Genomic DNA, 18707 nt, shown 5'->3' with positions numbered 1-18707 from the left:
GTGTCACCCCTCGAAAGCTTTTACTCGTCTGAAAGACTTCGGTAGAAAGAAATAAAATTGAAGCGCATTTCGTATAAACCCAGGCTGATGGCCTAAGTAAAGATCTGCCAATTTACAATGGACTGGCACATCTTGGAAAATTTTTTATTCAAATTTTATTCCACTAAGGATTATTGGCGCATTTGAAAATTGTGACCACTTTACGTGCTAGCAGCGTACGTTCCTTGTGACCTTGGACCAAACTCGAATTTTACGGTTTCAGAAAACAAAAATACAGAAGGTCAAACGATCAACCTGAATTTAGCTGGGACCGGCCTACACATATGGTTTGCATATGATACGTAAAAAGTGACGATACCTTATCATATAACTTTGGTCAAATGTTTCCGCTATCATCAAATAAAACCAAGCAGTTTTTTTGGACAGAAATAGGATGTCTTCACATCCACCAAATTCAATAAGACAATGTGTCCAATGCAAATGCGAAGTACTTTGGTGAACAAGTTTTATTGACTTGGCAGATGTTGTACATCAATGGGAGTAATAAGAGTTTCAGTTCTTACCGGTAGAGCCAAATCCTCCTTCACCCCTTTCTGTGGAATCTAGGGACTGTAATAACAATTAGGATGATAATTGTTTGTCTGCAAAATGTTCACACTATTGTTACCTCCACTTCTTCAATATCTGGGTACAGGATGCGTTCACAGATCAGTTGAGCCACACGATCACCTTTAGTCACTTTGAAAGGTGTTTGGCTGTGGTTAAACATTACCACGCCAACATTGCCTCTATAATCTTGATCAATGACTCCAGCTAATGATGAGAAAAACTATGATTAATGGTCTATATCAGCATGAATACAAAAACGTTCTTACCTCCAATATCAATATGGTGGTTTGCAGCAAGCCCAGATCTAGGAGCTACCCGACCATAACAGCCATGAGGAAGTTGAATTTGAATATCAGTTTTGGCTATTACCTTGCCCATGGCTGGAACTTCATAATCATAGGCACTAGAAAAAATGGTCTTTATTACAACCCATGCTGAAAATGAAATGTCTTGCTTTATTTGGTACCTGTACAGATCGTAGCCAGCAGCAAGTTTCGAACCTCGTGTAGGACACATTGCATTCTGAGATAGCTTAGCAAAGCGAAGAACACATCCAGACATGTTGTTAATCAAAATGAATTGAAACGAATTAATAAAATACAGCAATGCAACGATCTTTGCAAGAGCTGGTTTACGACTAACAATAAGATGACAAAAAGTAAGCACTACACTTTCGTTTCTATGCAAACAACGTTGACTTTTTCAGTACAAAAGGAATCGCCCGGGAAACTAATACCAGGAAACTTGTGGTTTTAAAAACGCCGGAAAGCAAAAACGTTTCCCGCCATCTGTCAACTACAAATGCATTTATCAGAATGAGTAGCCACCTTATGGCCAGAAAACTAACTTTATGCGATAGAGGCTTATTACCTACCTACTTAGCAGAACAGAAATTGAACGGATTCAAAGAAAAACACACCATGCCTTTAATACTTTTAACTGGATTTCCCGCAAGTGGGAAATCAACACGAGCACAACAACTAAAAGAATATTTTTCTACTATTCTTGGAAAGAATGTCGTGCTTTTAAGTGAAAATGAAATCGTTAAAAACAAACACATTTATTCAGGTAAGAAGTACATATATTATCGCCTTGTATATCGCACTCGTCTCGCTAAACACCTTGTTATGTTTACCTTAGATGCCAACAAGGAAAAGGAATTGAGGAGCACCTTGAAATCCGAATTGCAAAGGCTGATTAGCCAAGATGGTATTTTAATTTTTGATGCAGGAAATTACATCAAAGGTATTCACTGCCTTTTCCATTCTCAAAACAAGTTTTTCTCAAAAAAGGTTTCATCTTAGGATATCGGTATGAGCTCTACTGTTCCTCAAAATCTAATAAAACAACACAGTGCACATTACATATTGACACAAGCTCAGAACAAGCTTGGAAATTAAATGTAAAAAGGGATGAAACATGCCAGTACTCCCAAGAAAACTTTGATGCCTTGGTAATGAGATATGAAGCACCAGATGGAAGGAATAGGTGGGATGCTCCACTTTTCACCATACAGCCAGAAGATGAATTACCATTTGAGGAAATTGCAGCAGCCCTGTGTGAAAAAAAGGCTCCTGCCCCAAATCAGTCAACACAATCAGTAAACATACAGCATTTTTTTTCTTTTTTGTTATTAGTTTCATATGCTCAATGTTTTACAGCTTCCTCTAACATCAACAAACTTCCTCTATGAGCTGGATTGTGTGACTCAGGAAATAGTAAATGTAAGTTATTACTATTTGAAAGCCTAGCACTGTACTATAAATAACATTTCGACTTCTTTTAGCGAGTAGTTGAGGCACAAAAGACATGCGTGATTGGTGATGAGGTTTCCATACCTAACTCGAGTGAGAAGTTTCTTCTTAAGCGACGTTATCAGCTTTCTGAGCTTTCAAGAATCAGACGGCAGTTTATTAGTTTTGCCAAAACACATCCAGTCGATGATATCCCAAAATTAGCCGCAATGTTCTTTCAGTACCTAACATCTCATTTGGTGTAAATAATGTTTGTACGATATAACTACAACGAATCATAAATTGATTGACCACTGTTATTTCTGTCTATTATTTGTTATACCATTCAATTGTCGATTGAGAGTCAACAGTACACAACATAGTTCGGGAGATGAACGAGGCAGCAAACGAGGAGAAAAAAAAAATAACCGGGGTTCAAATAGGCGATGAACAACCAGGTACTCGACATTTTCTAAATTTGGTCTCTAATGTGTATAATATTACACATAAAATAGCGGCTAGATTAACAGCCGAAAAACATTGAAAAGGCAACAAAAAGTTGCACCACCAGTGATAAATGCTCAAATTAAAGAATAAGAAGGTCAGGGTATGTAGTCACACAGTCCGTCAAATAATCGTGAGGATGTCGATTGCACGCATGAGTATTTGCCATAGAGCCGTTCGACTTAATCAGGAGGCAGATAGGAGAAGAGTCTATACTTTTCACGGATGTACGGCCGTACGTCTTTATTCTGAATAAAGCAATGGTTACGAATTAGTTTTCGAAAACAGAACAAAACAAAGATATTAACTGCAATATAAAATACCATGTCAACAAGGTTTTCGAGGAAGGGAAGTAATTTCATTAATTCCTGATCTGTCTGGTCCACAAACCAGCTTTCGATTGGTATACCATTTTCAAGCTGTAAAAAGAAAATTCAAAATTGTTAGCCCTGTCCGAAATGAATACATAAAGCAAATGTGTCGACAAAACAAGAAGACTTACTTGGTACCCAAATGCTTGTGGTGAGTTATCGATGATGATTGTGCGAGATAAGTCGCGTCCAAGAATTGTCAAATCCTTTATGTAATTACCGTTGACGCAGACACAATGTTCTCGAAACAAACGATACCTTAAACCGATATAATATTAATAATTCTTAGAGACACGATACAAAAATAATTTTCAAATCGCGCTTACTTAATCCAACGGCGTTGCGGATCCAACAAATTTAACAATTTATCGGCGTATACTTTTTTGGACGCGGTAAATAAAATTACTTCGAACAATTGCGATACCCTCTCGAGAAACTCTCGAAAGTACGGTCGCGTTCGTACAAACACTTGGTACGTTGTATCTTGGAAAAATACTGGAAAACTGAATGCAGCATCTTCCAATTCTTCTAAACTGCAATGCACTAGCGTTTCATCCTATAAGAAGAAATGAATAGTATTGAATGAAAAAACTAACAGAAACAATTTTTTTTATTTGCTTACAAGATCTAAGACTAATGAAAATGCTGGGCTACTCCTTGTTTTCAATGGAAGAGCTGGGCACTGCCTTTGCATTTGAGGGGTTAAAGGTGGAAGATGCTTAATGAAATAGAATGGATCAAATGGTTCTACTTCAAGTTCTTCTCGCCTGATGTATGTTACTTCATCAGTAACAGGTGTCTCGTGGGCTTGAGTGATGAATACTTCTTTAGTAGACATTACTTCTTCGCACAGCAGAAAAGTATCTTCTGTGTCATTTCCAGCGCTTGTTGTATAAACTAGCTCTTGTGAGCAGTAGAGATCTGCTGTTGTACCAATGTCACCCCCATTTTGGCTGACAGGTATTTCAGGACTGTTTTCCTTTTCATCCTGGTCCGTGCTGACTACAACACTAACAGGCTCCATCTTTGCTGCAGTTTTGGAGTGACTTTTTGATGTTCTCTCCAGGCTTTTGGACTCGATCAGGACCCTTGTAGATGGTACCATTTCTGTGGAAAAGGATTTAGCATTTCTTTCCAAAGACGTTTTTCTACTCGTAATTGAAGCAGAGGAAACCTTGGTACCGCCGCGAATTTTGACACTTCGTTTGGCGCGTTTCTTGCTGCGCGGCGACGGCTGCTTGGGTAGAACCGAGTTTGGCAGAGATTTGGGCGCCGAAGATTTTGTTCTAGCAACCCTTTTGGCTGGAGATAGCTTTTTACTGCGAGTGATCATTTTCGGCAAAAATTTTTGAAGTCCTAGCCGAGCTCTTCAGCTTAGGTCGATCTCGGTAGCTAACAAATTAACGAAGGACTTCTGAGACAGTTACCGAAAAAGCAAAAACCAGTCAACCAACCGATACACAAGCGCCCTCTTTTTTTGGCCTACATTTCCCGCAGCTTACCACATGCAAGGCCAGGACCTACCATCATTCGACGGTGTCACAAAACTACGCCCCTACCAGAGACGCTCGGTGGTAAAATCTGAAACAATTGGCTTGTAATACGTGTTACGTTTCAAAGTCAGTAAAATAAAAGTGGGTACAGCCCAAAGTAATTGAAAACCACCACCAGGTAACAAGGCCTCAATAGAAGAACACTAACTTTATCTAGGACAATTAACATTTTGAATTTAATTGGAACCTCTTGCCACCAGGCACCAGCAGCTCTGCTTCTTCTCCGACTTCCTTAAAAAATACTTTCGGCCGTTGCACTTTATCACACGAGGTAGCATCAACTCACCGGAAGCCCCTACTGACCTCTTATGATGGCTCGATCACGTCAACTTCATTACATCGGCGCATTGCATAAACGATATTTGCATTTTATAAAACAAGACTAGTTGTTGAGTATTACAAATGGCCTTGTTTTTCATGAGTAAAACGGTTGAAATACAATGGAAATTCAATAAAGACACTCGGTTCTCCTTGTCATGTAATACGTGTATTGATTGACAAATGGGCGTGTCTTCTCGATAATATTTCAAGAAGCAAGAGATAGAAAGCCTACAGAGAAACCAGCGGCCGCCCGACAGCCGAGAGGAAGCTGATTGGAACTATTGCGCAGCACAGCCAAGGCAGTTTCCATCATCTCCTTGCTTACTTGGTATTCGCTCACGTCACTTGGAATTTTCTTACTTACCGAATTCTCTGATTTATAGAGGACCTTATGTAGTCTACTTCGACGTAACTGGATCTCCGCACCGGCGATAGACTCTCCGGAATCAAGCGTGAATCCATTGTCACCAACAAACCATAGAAGTACAGTTTGTCCACATCCCAAGCCATCTCGAAAGGCAAGCTTCCGTCCAAAAAAAGACTTTTCCTCTTCCAGCGCGTCGTGCAGAGTCAAATAAAAAGCTTGTAACGGTGTCGCGGCATCTTGTGCTACCTTCCATTGACTATTATCTTCAAGCACAGACCATTTAATAGAGTGGCACCATACATTCCAAAGGTCGTCGCCCATTAGACCGACTGAAGACTGACATTTGGAACACAAAGATTCTTTCCCAGTAGATTCCAGGCTCCCTTTAATTAACAAACTGGCTGTCAAAGCGTGGTAACAACTGCCATAAAGGCAATCAGTTGTACGAGGCACTAGCTTCTGATGACACGCCTCTCCGACATGCAGATGGCAATACCAGTCGGATGCTGCTTCGCTCCACGACGCACGAGGCAATGGCAAGACGCGTTTGAAATGAACGCGATCCACTAGAACCGATTGGCATTCAGCACACTGGATACGGTATTCTTTTTCTAACATTGGGCTAAAGACTTTTCCTTGGCTTCTATACGTGTTGGTAGATAATGCAGATAAGTCAAGTACTTCGACGCTTTCCGATCCGCTTGTCTTCCCTTGCGGCACTCCTATTGGCATGCGAAGGTGGATATACTCTTCATCGATTACAGTAGGTTGGAACTTGTAATAATCGAGCAGCTTGATTGATACAGGAAACTCCAAAAGCATTCGGGCATTTGCTCCGTCTTCCAGACATACCGAATTGTCTACCACTGATGCTGCATTTAAAGTTGTGTTTGGTGAAGATAATCTGATATAGAGGTTTGCAATTCGGAGTTGAGGATGAACTTCACAGATAGCACTTATTATCTCCATTGCTGTTAAGAGCAACGTAGTGTTGATATTTTTCTAGTAATGGATCGCCTTCAAAGATGATGAAATCCAGTGTTGAATCAAGATAATAAGAACTTTTCAATTCAATATTGCGTATAACACTTGCAAGAAGATGAGCCCTTTCCACTTGGCAACCTAATACAGAAATAAAAAACAACATACTAATAAAATGAGAAGACAAAAATACGAAAACAAACAATTATTTTCGGGTAAGGTAGTATTTTACCAGGCGGAATAAATTCCAGGGATGTGAAATGAACATGCAAATGGTAATATGAAGGTTGATAATGCAGATAGATCCGCTGCTGTGATTTCTGTAAACCGTACTTCTCGGTAATTGCGGCCTAGCACAGCATATTTAAACAAACATGAAAAGTTTTATTCTACATTTTTTTAAATCTGGGAGGTTGAAATTACCGATCCTTTCTCAAGAAGATTTTTCAGGAGCGGCAAATGCTCAGAGGTCAGGTCACGAAGAGACTTGATGTCCTTTTTGCAAACTATGCCAGTCAGATACAGATTAGAAGTTGACCGGCAATCCCACTTCAGATCAGGTAGTAGAATGAATCCAGATTCAGGATTAAGATCTTCAAACACAATCCTATCAGCTTCTTTTTTGTGTTCCAAGATATTGTAGACCCACTAAAAAATAGAAGAAACCAATTTAGTAACACACACTTATTTTCATTTTCGTTTGTCTCATCAGAAATTGCACACCACTGACCTGGAGGTCAAACTTAGATTTGCTAATATGTGGAAGTGTTACTGATTGGTATATCAGTGGTGTTTCTTCAATAAGAAAACTCTTTTTGGCACTGTACTTCTCAATGTGCTTTTCAGTTGCAGGATGGATAACAGTAGCCTTAATGCCATTTAATTCAATTGGGGGATGGCAGAGTAAATTATAATAGACATCATTGTTAAAAAGACATTCTACTGTGGTACTCTTTGTAAGAACACTGTTAACTTCATTTTCAGTAAAATGGGTTTTTTCTAAGACAACCACACTCATTGAGGAATCACTTTCTAAAATATCCCTTTTAAATGAACCTTCTACTACAATACATCTTGATTCGGGGTTTTCCTTCAGAATACGTTTTACTTTAAAACCATCAAAGGACTTGAATACGGGCGACGAATCAGGCTCATTCTTATCGTCTAACTTGCGTAGTTTTGAAGGATTTTCCTCGTTGGAAACTTGATTCATGATGATACCAATTACCTAGTACTATTTGTCACTATTCTTGGTTTCTAGGTGACGTGCTTGGTTCTTGATTGACAGAACTCGAATGACACAGTGTATAAGTATGGAACCAAACTGTGCCGGTCTGGAATTTGAATGCTTTAAATTATTTAACTAACCTTATATCATGGCCTTTGTTATCGTCTGCCACTTTTCGCATGGGCTAAAATGAATGTTCCGCATGAAGCTGTGTTAACAACTGACTATTTAAAAAATCATTTTCCTTACTCGATTTACCACCCTACTATTTCAGATTTTATCAAATCAGAATGCTCGCTGCTGTTGAAAAATTGTTAATAAAACCAGCTGAAATAGTTATAATGCAAAAATCTTAATTCCAAGCAGTTTGTTTTTACCCTCAAAAGATGGCGTTCACTATTTCCTATTCCCCCATCAAACGAAAACACATTGGTGATTCTTTGTTTTGTCGATGTGAAGTGTGTGGTTCAGCATCGATTGTGCACAATGTGCTTAAAAGTGTTGAAAAACGTTTAGCATAATTTATAATGATAATAGTGGAATAACTAAACGAAGAAAATTTCAGCGCTTAGCTAACATACAGCTGAGCCAAATTAGTAAGTTTAAGTTAGGTGTAAGCCAAACAAGCCAAACTGGTCTTTAAAAAATGGGCCCTGATCAATTTCACGAAACTCGCTCTTATTCTGCCAGTGATTTGTCAAGCAAGTCATCTTCAGAGCATTGCCACAAAAGAAATTCCTGTACTGACATGCTGGAAAGAACATCTAATCTGAAAAATGCCATTGTTAAAGATACTGTGCCTTACCAAGATTCAGGGATTTTAAAGAGGTTTGCACCTGGGCAATCATCAGGATACTATTCACGTCGCTTTCACCCACGCCAATATCATAGTTTGCCACATCATTATAAATTGCCAATCTTGAATGGACAGTTTCTCAAAGAAAGAGTAAGAGAGAATGATGGGATTCAATCTGGTTATTCTACAAAATTGTCCCTGGTTGTTGATTGGTTTAAGGGATTCAATTCAGATCAAAAGAACAAAATGCTCATGTTATTATTTAATGAATGTGAACAACCACAGAACCACTTACTTTCCATGTTGCTGCAAGACAAGCTTCACATGAGCTGCCCCCCAAATTGTCAAGACTTTTTGCTGTGGCTTCCCTCTGTGTTGGCATACAAAATTCTTTCATATCTTGATCCTGTGTCTCTTGCCAAATGTTCTCAAGTTTGTAAGTATTGGCATAGTTTGTCAAGTGCCCAGTTCTTGTGGCAAAATTTGACAATGCAGCCCACTTGGAAACTCAGCCAGAGCGGGCACTTTCAGCATCTACGACAAATTAAGCTCAGTTCTGAAGGAGGCAAAAAATCATCTTGGAAGAAGGTATTTTTTAAACTCAGAAACTATCCTCTTAGTCCATTTAACTAAATCAGTTATAGATTTTTGCCGATCGATACCGTCTACATCGGAATTGGCTTAGAGGGCAGTGCCACGTCCGGACGTTTGAGGGACATACTCAAGGAGTGTCGTGCGTACAATTTGATGAAACACGCATCGTTTCGGGATCTCACGATAAGACTATTAAAGGTAAATATTTATTAAACTTTGCTGGCGTTCATACAAATCATGATGAAAATAAATTCTTCATTTGACAGTATGGAATATTCGCACAAATAGTCCATGGTCCGTAATGACTTTAGTTGGCCACTCCGGCACGGTGAGATGTCTGCATTTAATGGGAAATAGGTTAGTTAGTGGTTCCACGGATCAAACGCTGAAAGTTTGGGATCTCTCTGTGCAAGACGAATGGTCTAGTATTGCTTGTAAAGTTACAATGGTGGGACATACAGACACCGTCAGATGTGTTCAGGTAACTAGCTTGCTTTTCGCACCTCAGAATGAATTTATTAATAAGGTTTAATGAAATACCTATGCCTAAAATATTTAGATGGACACCGAAAAAGTGGTTAGTGGCTCCTATGACAACACACTCAAAATCTGGAGTTTAAAATCTGGTGAATGCTCCCATACGTTAAGAGGTCATATTGCTCATGTGCTTTGTTTGCAGTTTCACTGCAATACCTTAGTGAGTGGTTCTGCTGATAAAACTATAAAGGTATGGCGCCCTGTGATCGTAGCTCCTCTTAATAATCAAAAGTAGATGTTGAATATTTTAATGCTTAATTAGGTTTGGAGTTTAGAAGAATTTCGCTGCAATGCAACTTTGTATGGGCATCAAGATGCAGTAACTTGTATCTCGTTCGATGAGCAGCGCATAATATCGGGATCCCTCGACAACAATATTAAAATATGGAATCTAAAATCGGGAGTTTGCTTATCGACGTTGGACTGGAAAAACTCGGAAGGACATACCGGTAACCGTAACTTTTCGCATTGGGATACTTATAGTTGAATTTTATGAGTACCGTTTGAAAAGGTGTTATTCGCTGCCTTCAAGCTAATGAGAGAAGAATGGTTTCCGCCTCCGATGATCGAACTTTGAAAGTATGGCAACTTGAAACTAATACCGGTCAACGGTTATTGACCTTGCGGAATCACACTGACGGAGTTACTTGTTTACAATTTAACGACTTTATCATTGTTTCTGGATCATATGACAGAACGGTTAAATTGTGGGATTTTAGCGTGTGTTGAAAAAAACAAAAAAAAACAACAAACAAATGTGATTGTATTTTCGGATAAACTTATCGCAACAAACATTTGATAGTCTGATAAAAGTTATGTCACCATTCAGAAAACATGCAAACCAGTTTCGGACACTTTGATTTGTCTTAGATTAAATGTTCGTAACGTAAGTTTCTAAAAATCCCGATAAAGAACTTTGAATCTGAAACCAGCATGTATGTGATACAGTTCCATTTAGGGTTTCCTTATTACTTTCTTTATCAACGTCATCTTCCAATTGGCCAATTCCAGATATATCTAATAACGAACAGTCTTTTAACTGAAAATTCTTTGGTATAGGCGCAGGGGAGGAAAAAATCAGACGTCGACTGACGGCCCGGTAAGTGTGTGCATTTACTCCGGGAGAAAATGATGTCAACTCGTATGGCTCAATGTCCCCGTCGTGACTACCATCTGAAGATAAAATGAAAGGAATTGGGTTTTTAGGTAGTATGCGTAAGGTAACCTGGGGTGCTCTGCACGAATGTTTATAGTTTAAGCGGGGGATACAGCCTATAGGGGTTAAAGAATCAGTTTGGCAAAGCACATGCAAATTGGTCGGTCTTACTGCTTGTAGAATAGGATATAATTTTTCAGTAGTCACCAAGAATCTAGAAGGAAAAAAGAAAAACATTCATGATGAAGAAATAGAGCAGGAATCCAGAACAAGAAGGAAAAAAAAAATGCCTTAAAACATTTTGTTAAAAAGTATACATTTGTTGTTACCTGAAAAAATTGGCAAGATCTTTCTGGAAATTATTTTTGTCACTGCATGCTGTTGGGCCACATTGCTTGAGAGGCCAATGGGACCAATCAAGGATAAAAATTTCTTTTGGGTTAAATAATGATGTACCCAAAATAACAGCAACCTGGTCATTTTTGGCTTCGAAGCAACTTACAACACTCTAAGAAGTAATAAAAATTTACTGAATTATTTTATCAGAATATCTTTGCTAGAAAGCATCACTTGATCTAGACACATACCTGCAAAACATTTCCTAAACTTCTTTGAAAGTTGTCAGCTTTCTTCACAAACTGCATTTGCTTTCTCCTTGTTTTAAATGCTGCAGATTTTTCCTTGGAAGTCTGTGAAGGGTTTTATGTTTAATATTAGTAGTGAATAGAACAATATTCCACGTCAAGTATCAAAAGTGATATACTAATACGAACCATTTGTTCTTTTGAAGAACTACCAAGGTTTAGTCGTGCCATTTCTGAAAGATTTTTTAGTTGAGAACACGAGACAGGTATCTGGCCTTTTTGCAAACACAGGAATTTGATGAACTCCATTGTTAACTGGGCACTATTGGAGGAATTAAAGTCAAAATTTACAGAAATGTCAAAGGTTAAGGGTTCTGCCACCCTGGTTAGCAGACGTCGAGGGTGCGATGTCATGGCGCAAGGGTTCTTTTGCGAGCAAAATAGATTTATTAATTGTCCTCTTGACTCGATCAGTAAACGCCTGACAAGTAAATTTTAGCGTTCAAACCTTCAAATAAACAAGAAAACAAATGCACTGTTGTCGAATTGTTTTTTATTATACTACAAATTTAAAATGACAACGTTGCTGGACGAATGGTCATTTAAAAAAAAAATTATTGTTCGAGTAAACTGTAAACCACGCAGAGTCGAACGAAATGTTAGGGGACCAATTAGTTTAGCCAACTATACTGAAACATTTGAATATTCAAAATAAACGTGGAAATGGTGAATTTGCTTTCGTTCGTTAAAATAGGCATGCATTTGATTCAAAATTTAGGTCTGAAAAACCATTAAAAATAATTAGGCACTCAGCAAGATCTATAATGCCTTATTGCGGATGCTCTTTTCGCGTTACAAATTAAATATGAGGAAGTGTTCGATCGTTTCGAATGCGCAAATAATTAAAGGGAAATTTTAAATGAGGTTTCTGTGTCCATCAAGGTTCGGATATGAAACGAGGAAACATGTAAGAGGACCGTATTACTAAATGGGAACCCTGTAAAATAGGAGTGGCAAGGTTGGGGTTTGTGCATTCTTTCACACACACAACTGGAAATGGCGAGACGATATCCTTGCAAAAACAGTTGAAAACGGTAAAAAGTATAAACAATAGGGTGTATATGTGATACTGGAGACATGTTCCAAACTAATCAAGTCTCAGGAAAGCGTCACTTAAGCGATAAACTTTCTCAAGTTAACATCGGATTGAATCAGTCAAGCCAGGATGGCAGAAGGATTTTCATGCAGCGTAAAACAAGATTTGACCGTGAACTAGAAATCTGGAGAACTCGGGGTACGGTCGGGACGAGAATGTTGGCTAAATACCAATTGGCTTACATCAAAAGGAATTTCAAAACTGTCTTGCTCCACAGGTTTTTTAATCCATTGTCCCAGTCTGGCGATCACAAGTGATGACTGAAGCATCTCTTTTGCCTCCCCAAACGCTTGAGCTGCTTGTTTCAGGCTTAAGTAAGTGACATGACCGTTTTTGACGTGTTTCTGCAACAGTGATCGATGCTCAACATTTGTCGACGTCAGTGTAACAAAACGGTAGAAAAAGTGCCGCTTCGATAACCGTGATGGGGAGCCATCTAATAATTTTCCTACAATTGCCAATTGAAATCCCACAATTGAATCAAAAACAAAAGACAATAGAGATATATACCTTTACTTATATCAACAACTTCATGTTCTGGCCAGCCATGAATCCAAATGACGCTGTGCTTAGGAGATTTTGCCGGTAAGCGATCCGGTGGTGTGCTTATGGTAGAGAGAACAGGCCGCGAGAAGATGAACGGTGATGGAAGGCCCTGTGGTTAAATATACCAGAATAAAACTGAAAGTTGTAATAATAGAAATAGACCATGTTGGAATACCTGGAGGTGTTCAATTCTTCCTATGAGAGCCCTTCGCAAATGGACTTGGTGGTACAGGCTGCCGACCACAATGGTGTGGAAGTAGATGGGGTCAATTATATTAGACAGAAGAGATCCTTGGACGCCCACAACATTCCATCGTGCGAGTTTATCAGAACAAGACATTGTCAACAGTCGTTCACCCTGAAGAATACCGTCCCAAGTCTGAATAGCGGACTCACTAACCGGAACAGTTCCTGTAATTTGATATTGAAGTATTGATTTTCGTTATTACGTCTAAGTATTTGAAAGTAAAACTGTTACACAACCTTCTCCAGATTCTATTTTGGTGCGAAGTGCACCTCGTCCTTGGCGGTTGGGATGGAGGTCTTCAAGAGGGGAGGCAAGTGATTCATTAAGTGTGAAAATGCGTGCATCTCCGCAAGGGGCGGAACTGATGTACAGGTGGAAGAGAACTTCGCTTTTCACTTTTAAATTATTTCCATTTGAGCGCTCAAAGATGGATTGGGAAGGGTTGCTATTAAAGGAGTTCAACTGGTCGTACAGGAAACTGACCAGGCCTCGTCGAGCCAACACCTCCGCATGGCAATCGTTTAGGGCTTCACCCTCCATACTTAATTGCCCACCGTTAATACATTTGCTTCCGGTAGTGACGCAAATAACTGTTGCTCCATCTGCAGTTGGTCCAACAGTCATGACCACTCCTGCCAGAACTTTGTAACGTGACAGACTAGGCTGCTCGTCCTTCATGATCTTTTGATAAGTGCTCTCAATTTGCCTATACGTATCGAGATTTGTAATGCCCAAAGTTCTTCCAACATGTAAAGACATTTAAATATTTACCTTGCTATGAAATCTCCAAACTCAAGCTCCGAAGCTTTTTCTGATGACATCGTTGATGAGGTGGACGCCTTGGGCTGATTCGTGCGTTCCAAGCCGAAAGCCTTTTCCAATGCCGCTTGAGCAGCCTCGTTCTTGGCTTGCTTTTTGCTTGAACCAGTTCCTTCAAAGGTTTGATCATCAATCACAACTGTGACAGGAAAGCAGATACCAAGCAAATTAGCATAATAAAGAATCCAAATTTTCTACTAATTACCTCTTGCAGTATAAACGGGCATATGAGGGCTTCCTGCCTCATTAATTATTTCAATTTTAACCCCTGGCCTGAGGCGATTGAGATAGAAGACTGGATTACTTTTTGCTTGATCAGCATTACTAGTGGCTGACAAGGGCAATGCTTTAACTTTTTGTGTAACAGCTGATTCAAAATAATAAAAATCTTCAGAGTCACAAACTACCTCTGAGAGATCTTTGCTAAAATCTTCAACTTCCCCTACCACTTCTTCCATCAAAGGAGCTTTAACACTAGGGTCTTTTAGTTGAACGGAGCAGAGCAAGATCATTTGTGCAACTCTGGCCTTAGCCTTCTTTTTTGTGGTGTCCTCCGCTGTATAGGTTTTACCATTAACAGTGACCGAGGCAGAGTAAATTCTTGCATGGGGGGGTCCAGATGCTGTGATGTCATACTCAACATTTGGTTTTATTTCATTTAAAACCATAACAGGATTTTTTTGGCCAACAACAACTTCTGTACTCTTCTTCCGCTTTTTCTTTGGAGGTTCATCGTCGTGTTTGCTAGTCATTTTTGAACTATTCCATGGCCTCGACACTGCCGTGGCAACTGCTTCCATTCTACGTATCAACTAATGATAGAGTATAAACTTGTTCTGTATTACAGTATCGATAAAAGCAAAGATAAAAGAATGTGGAAGCTTTGCGCAAGTTTTTGTTTCAAGTGAACAACGAAAGCAAAGCAAATGTTTACTTCGATAGGACACGACACATTAGAGTACGCTATTGTGCGGAACACTCCGCAGCGTCTTTTCCAAACTGAAAATTTAATGCTTTTAAAAATGTAATGCTACATCTAATTTTATAAATTATTGTTGTTATGTTTATTTCATTTTCTAGCTTGAAAGCGTATAATTTTATAAGTTGAGTGATCGATAAAAAAGTTGTCAATGTGTATTGATTTTTCATGACAAAGTCATCTAGTGGGTGTACCACTAAGCTTTTCGGTAGTTGAACTTTACAGACATTTCCGATCGCTACGGTATTTTGCCCATCGGATTGTGTGTCATTTTTGAACGACGAAGACATATCAACGCTGCGTGATTACGCCAACGGGGCAAGTAGACATCTGCTGGGATCAAGTTTATGATGAGTCGAGCGTGAGAGAGATTGGCTTTCTTCTCTGCTGCATCTCGCCAAAGCCAACGGCGCCTTCGACAGGAGTCGAAAGGTCTTGAGGTATTGATTTACTTTTCTCCTTTTTATTTTGCATTTTATTTTTTATTTTCAATTCGCTACTTCTATTTTTTTCTAACCTTTTCTTTTTTTTTAGTACGAGTTCTTTTTTGCGTTCCCCTGAAAGACGGATATTTTATTTTGCGGACGTGCGCTGCTGGTCCAGGCCAGCCGGGTTCTTCCTTTGCAATCCTCCACGCTCCCATGAAGTTGTCTATAGCATGACGCAACAGGATTTAACTGCGGCTTTTAAGCGAAGGCCGACAGTCGATCTGTCGGCTTGACGAGTCCAACACCATGTACCTCCTCCCCGGATTTTATCGCCATAACTTCCGCCCTAAGCTCCCGGATGCGAACTCCTTTATTTTGGGTTTGCGATCCTAATGTCAATCAGTCTAAAAAAGAATCTAAAACAAAAAAAAAGAAAAAGAAAACAGAAAACGAAAATGAAACAGGGGAAAAGCGAGAAACAATGATTAGCCTATCGTATGGTTTGTTGTTTTACTATTGTTGATTCCGTTTCGCCCGTTCGGCATTGAGTTCAGCATGCTACAGCGATCACAATCCATCACTTCCAAGTTGGCTACGACTTTGAAAATCTAGGTTATCGAACATTAGCTACAATTACGCACATAAATTTAGATTAAAAATGTGAGGGCGCCGGCGCTGTGCACCCCCCGGAACGGTTACCCCGTTTCAGCAGCTGATCACGTGATACCTTCGTATTAACAAAAAAAAAAAATTACAAACGTAATTTCCAAAAGATAAAAACCTGCGACTCATTTCGTCTTCATTGTACCTACATTTCCTCAATTACGTCTTAATGATGGTGCAAGATAGCTAAAAAGAATTAGCAGCAATTTCACAATGAACAGTTGTATATTAGGAAAAAAAAAAACGAAAAAAGGTTTGGGCAACCGAAACGAGCGGTATTGAGGCTGTGAAACTTTTGGTGGTGGCTACACGTGAAGTACAAATTGTCGATTGATAGTGTGAATTGTGTAAAAATACCGGGCCAGAAACCAGAACGGTCGACCGCACGGCAACCGCATTCACTTTCCAAGGTTATCACGCAAAACTGAACAACGGTGAAATAAAAACGAAAGATTAAAAAAAAAAAAAAAAAAAAAACAAGAAAAAAAAAGTAAAAACCCACGCCCACTTTGGTTTTTGCGGAGTTCCTTGCCAAAAAGACAATACAGTACCTCGGCCTCGTTTTCGCTTTAATGCCTCGTCACGCTCTTCATCAACAAGAGCAAAATGAGAAGGACAGTTGACTAAGTATGGATGTCCTTAACGTGCTTGTCCATCAAATCAACGGTAAAATACCCTTTACCTTTAGCAAAACGACAGATTTCCAAATATCGGATCAGAGAATGACTTCCACTAATCTTTTCCGGCCAAGGGTATGGCCTAGAATAGTGGGTGGGAGAAAGAGTGAAAACAGAAAAATGCATTGCGGGAGAATTTCGTCTTATTTGGTTCGGGAACCCAAGCGCGATAGTCATCATCGTAAATCCATCATCATCCGTTTCGACTGATCAAGACGAATGATCTTGAAACCAGTTCTTTTTGTTCTTTCTCATGCGGCGATAGTTTTACGAGAGTCTTGTAGGAAAAAAAACAAAAGCAAGAGGAAAACAGGTTCCTTGTTTGAGTCACCTTGTAAGTAGTAATAGAGTAAGTAAGAAAGAAAACATTTTTTTTTTTGGAAATTCCCGTCGACTGTCATAAGGTGCGATTGCGGCAGGAAGAGGAGTAAAAACAAAAAGAAAAGGAAAACTCGAAAAACAGGAGCGCTAGTATTTGGAAAGTTCCCGTTTTTGTCAGTTTTGAGGGCAAAATAGTACTCGATATTTTTATCGGGGTTTTATCGAGCTAAACGAGCGTCGTGGTCGTTTCGTTTAGTCATTGGCTACGCTCTTATCAATGACCGATAGGTGGAAAATAGGGAAAAGTTTAAGAGCCATTGAAAGACAAATATGGGAATAATCTATTCCTAATTCCGATTAAGGAAGCGAGAGACGAAGAGAAAGAGAGAATGGAGTCGATCCATCACGCCGAGTCAGAACTGGAATCATTCTTTTCTCTTGGCCGTCATGAAACAGAGAAAACTAGACACCTTCTGAATGCGTAATTCTAAACCCCCTGGTTTCTTTCTTTACAATTCTCATCGTTCTCAAGCTTTTTAACCATTTCGAATGTTGGGGTCCGCAAGTGGTGTGGCGGTGGTGCAATGGACCCTCGCGGCAGTCCGTCACGTGACCGTTTTCCATTCGACTCCGCCTCCACCCTCATCACCATTTCAAAGCCGCTTCGTCTAACCTTTATACAAATAAAGATAAAAAAAAACAAACTAACTATGCGCTTCGTTAAACTAAAGCTTATGTCTTAGAAATGAGGATTGGACTCGAGGTTTTTTCGATGGCGTAATAATTTATGGCAACGATTCACGATGCTACGCCGTGTGCAATTCATGATCACACGCTAGTATAAACCGCCTTGAGCGAACGAGAAATCACGAGGACTAACTTGACCATTCAAATGCGCTTTAGTCTAGTATTCTATCATTTTTCTGTCTATAAAAAACGTGTGTGGTGAAAGAGCTAAATGCAGTGATGAACTTTGCGCTCATCTATGAACACCGTTTCTATTTCCGGAGAAATATTCATAAATTCTCTATTTTTCGAAAAAAAAAAACATTCGTTATTTTCCCTTAATGTTTTCCTTTTGAAAAAAGAAAACAAAAAGTTTGCATAGAAACAAGTTGAATCGTGCAAATTTTTGTTTTTCTCTCCTACAAGCTAGTCTACAAGCGAGTCAACACTTGCGAAGAGAACGAGGCCGATGTAAGAGTCACAACGTTGCCAGATCCCTCGTTCCATTTTAGTCAAATACTATCGCAAAATGGGATAAAAAAAAAAAAAAAAAGGCCAACAGACGCCTGACGCCACGGGTTTGTAACGATGGCGTCAACAGCCCTAATCCAGAAGAAGAGGCAAGAGCGAAGCTCTTCCAAAAGAATAGGATCGGCGTCGGCGCGTTCGGGAACGTCGAACGTACGCAAGTTCTTTTTCAATAAGAAATAAATTTTTTCCTAAACTCACAGGAGAAGAACGGAGGGCGGAGGGGGACTTGTGTGTGTGCAACGGGAGACGAATAAGCTTGATTTCACTGGTTGGTTTGGCG

General features: G+C 39.5%; 8 protein-coding genes and 1 long non-coding RNA gene across 9 annotated transcripts; 2 read left to right on the top strand and 7 right to left on the bottom strand.

Moving 5' to 3' along the window:
• Positions 1 to 491: 491 nt before the first annotated feature.
• Positions 492 to 1260, bottom strand: LOC130701168 (deoxyuridine 5'-triphosphate nucleotidohydrolase-like). The gene is made up of 4 exons (XM_057523147.2): positions 1076 to 1260; positions 876 to 1012; positions 668 to 813; positions 492 to 609 (listed from the first exon to the last, which is right to left on the bottom strand). The coding sequence occupies exons 1-4, from the start codon at positions 1168 to 1170 to the stop codon at positions 553 to 555; spliced, it is 435 nt and encodes a 144-aa protein (XP_057379130.1). The 5' UTR covers positions 1171 to 1260; the 3' UTR covers positions 492 to 552.
• Positions 1261 to 1409: 149 nt separating this feature from the next.
• LOC130701149 (protein KTI12 homolog) lies at positions 1410 to 2612 on the top strand. The gene is made up of 5 exons (XM_057523126.2): positions 1410 to 1677; positions 1750 to 1854; positions 1914 to 2209; positions 2271 to 2333; positions 2396 to 2612. The coding sequence occupies exons 1-5, from the start codon at positions 1425 to 1427 to the stop codon at positions 2606 to 2608; spliced, it is 930 nt and encodes a 309-aa protein (XP_057379109.2). The 5' UTR covers positions 1410 to 1424; the 3' UTR covers positions 2609 to 2612.
• A 189-nt stretch (positions 2613 to 2801) lies between these two features.
• LOC130701183 (CTD small phosphatase-like protein 2) lies at positions 2802 to 4740 on the bottom strand. Its single transcript, XM_057523161.2, has 5 exons — positions 3840 to 4740; positions 3544 to 3773; positions 3349 to 3475; positions 3170 to 3265; positions 2802 to 3094 (listed from the first exon to the last, which is right to left on the bottom strand). The coding sequence occupies exons 1-5, from the start codon at positions 4548 to 4550 to the stop codon at positions 3029 to 3031; spliced, it is 1230 nt and encodes a 409-aa protein (XP_057379144.1). The 5' UTR covers positions 4551 to 4740; the 3' UTR covers positions 2802 to 3028.
• A 556-nt stretch (positions 4741 to 5296) lies between these two features.
• LOC130701385 (E3 ubiquitin-protein ligase E3D-like) lies at positions 5297 to 6280 on the bottom strand. The gene has a single exon (XM_057523341.1). The coding sequence runs from the start codon at positions 6278 to 6280 to the stop codon at positions 5297 to 5299; it is 984 nt and encodes a 327-aa protein (XP_057379324.1).
• On the bottom strand, positions 6224 to 7766 carry LOC130701140 (m7GpppX diphosphatase-like). Its single transcript, XM_057523117.2, has 4 exons — positions 7170 to 7766; positions 6863 to 7087; positions 6672 to 6789; positions 6224 to 6580 (listed from the first exon to the last, which is right to left on the bottom strand). Exons 1-4 carry the CDS (start codon positions 7650 to 7652, stop codon positions 6402 to 6404), a joined length of 1005 nt encoding a protein of 334 aa, XP_057379100.1. The 5' UTR covers positions 7653 to 7766; the 3' UTR covers positions 6224 to 6401.
• A 312-nt stretch (positions 7767 to 8078) lies between these two features.
• LOC130701119 (F-box/WD repeat-containing protein sel-10-like) lies at positions 8079 to 10966 on the top strand. The gene is made up of 6 exons (XM_057523079.2): positions 8079 to 9051; positions 9108 to 9255; positions 9324 to 9538; positions 9617 to 9784; positions 9857 to 10043; positions 10106 to 10966. The coding sequence occupies exons 1-6, from the start codon at positions 8314 to 8316 to the stop codon at positions 10321 to 10323; spliced, it is 1674 nt and encodes a 557-aa protein (XP_057379062.1). The 5' UTR covers positions 8079 to 8313; the 3' UTR covers positions 10324 to 10966.
• Positions 10341 to 11826, bottom strand: LOC130701141 (uncharacterized). Its single transcript, XM_057523118.2, has 4 exons — positions 11524 to 11826; positions 11338 to 11439; positions 11080 to 11258; positions 10341 to 10964 (listed from the first exon to the last, which is right to left on the bottom strand). Exons 1-4 carry the CDS (start codon positions 11746 to 11748, stop codon positions 10466 to 10468), a joined length of 1005 nt encoding a protein of 334 aa, XP_057379101.1. The 5' UTR covers positions 11749 to 11826; the 3' UTR covers positions 10341 to 10465.
• Positions 11827 to 11920: 94 nt separating this feature from the next.
• On the bottom strand, positions 11921 to 15019 carry LOC130701111 (double-stranded RNA-specific editase 1-like). Its single transcript, XM_057523069.2, has 6 exons — positions 14308 to 15019; positions 14055 to 14241; positions 13520 to 13989; positions 13212 to 13447; positions 13001 to 13145; positions 11921 to 12938 (listed from the first exon to the last, which is right to left on the bottom strand). Exons 1-6 carry the CDS (start codon positions 14900 to 14902, stop codon positions 12607 to 12609), a joined length of 1965 nt encoding a protein of 654 aa, XP_057379052.1. The 5' UTR covers positions 14903 to 15019; the 3' UTR covers positions 11921 to 12606.
• Positions 15020 to 15221: 202 nt separating this feature from the next.
• LOC130701203 (uncharacterized) lies at positions 15222 to 18305 on the bottom strand. Its single transcript, XR_009421979.1, has 2 exons — positions 16322 to 18305; positions 15222 to 16236 (listed from the first exon to the last, which is right to left on the bottom strand). It is a non-coding gene; the product is annotated as an uncharacterized LOC130701203 (long non-coding RNA).
• Between the last annotated feature and the right edge of the window lie 402 nt (positions 18306 to 18707).

This window comes from Daphnia carinata, chromosome 10 (assembly GCF_022539665.2).
Source record: "Daphnia carinata strain CSIRO-1 chromosome 10, CSIRO_AGI_Dcar_HiC_V3, whole genome shotgun sequence".
In the NCBI taxonomy this organism is placed as follows: Eukaryota; Metazoa; Arthropoda; class Branchiopoda; order Diplostraca; family Daphniidae; genus Daphnia; species Daphnia carinata.
This window is presented reverse-complemented; position numbering and strand designations above follow the sequence as displayed.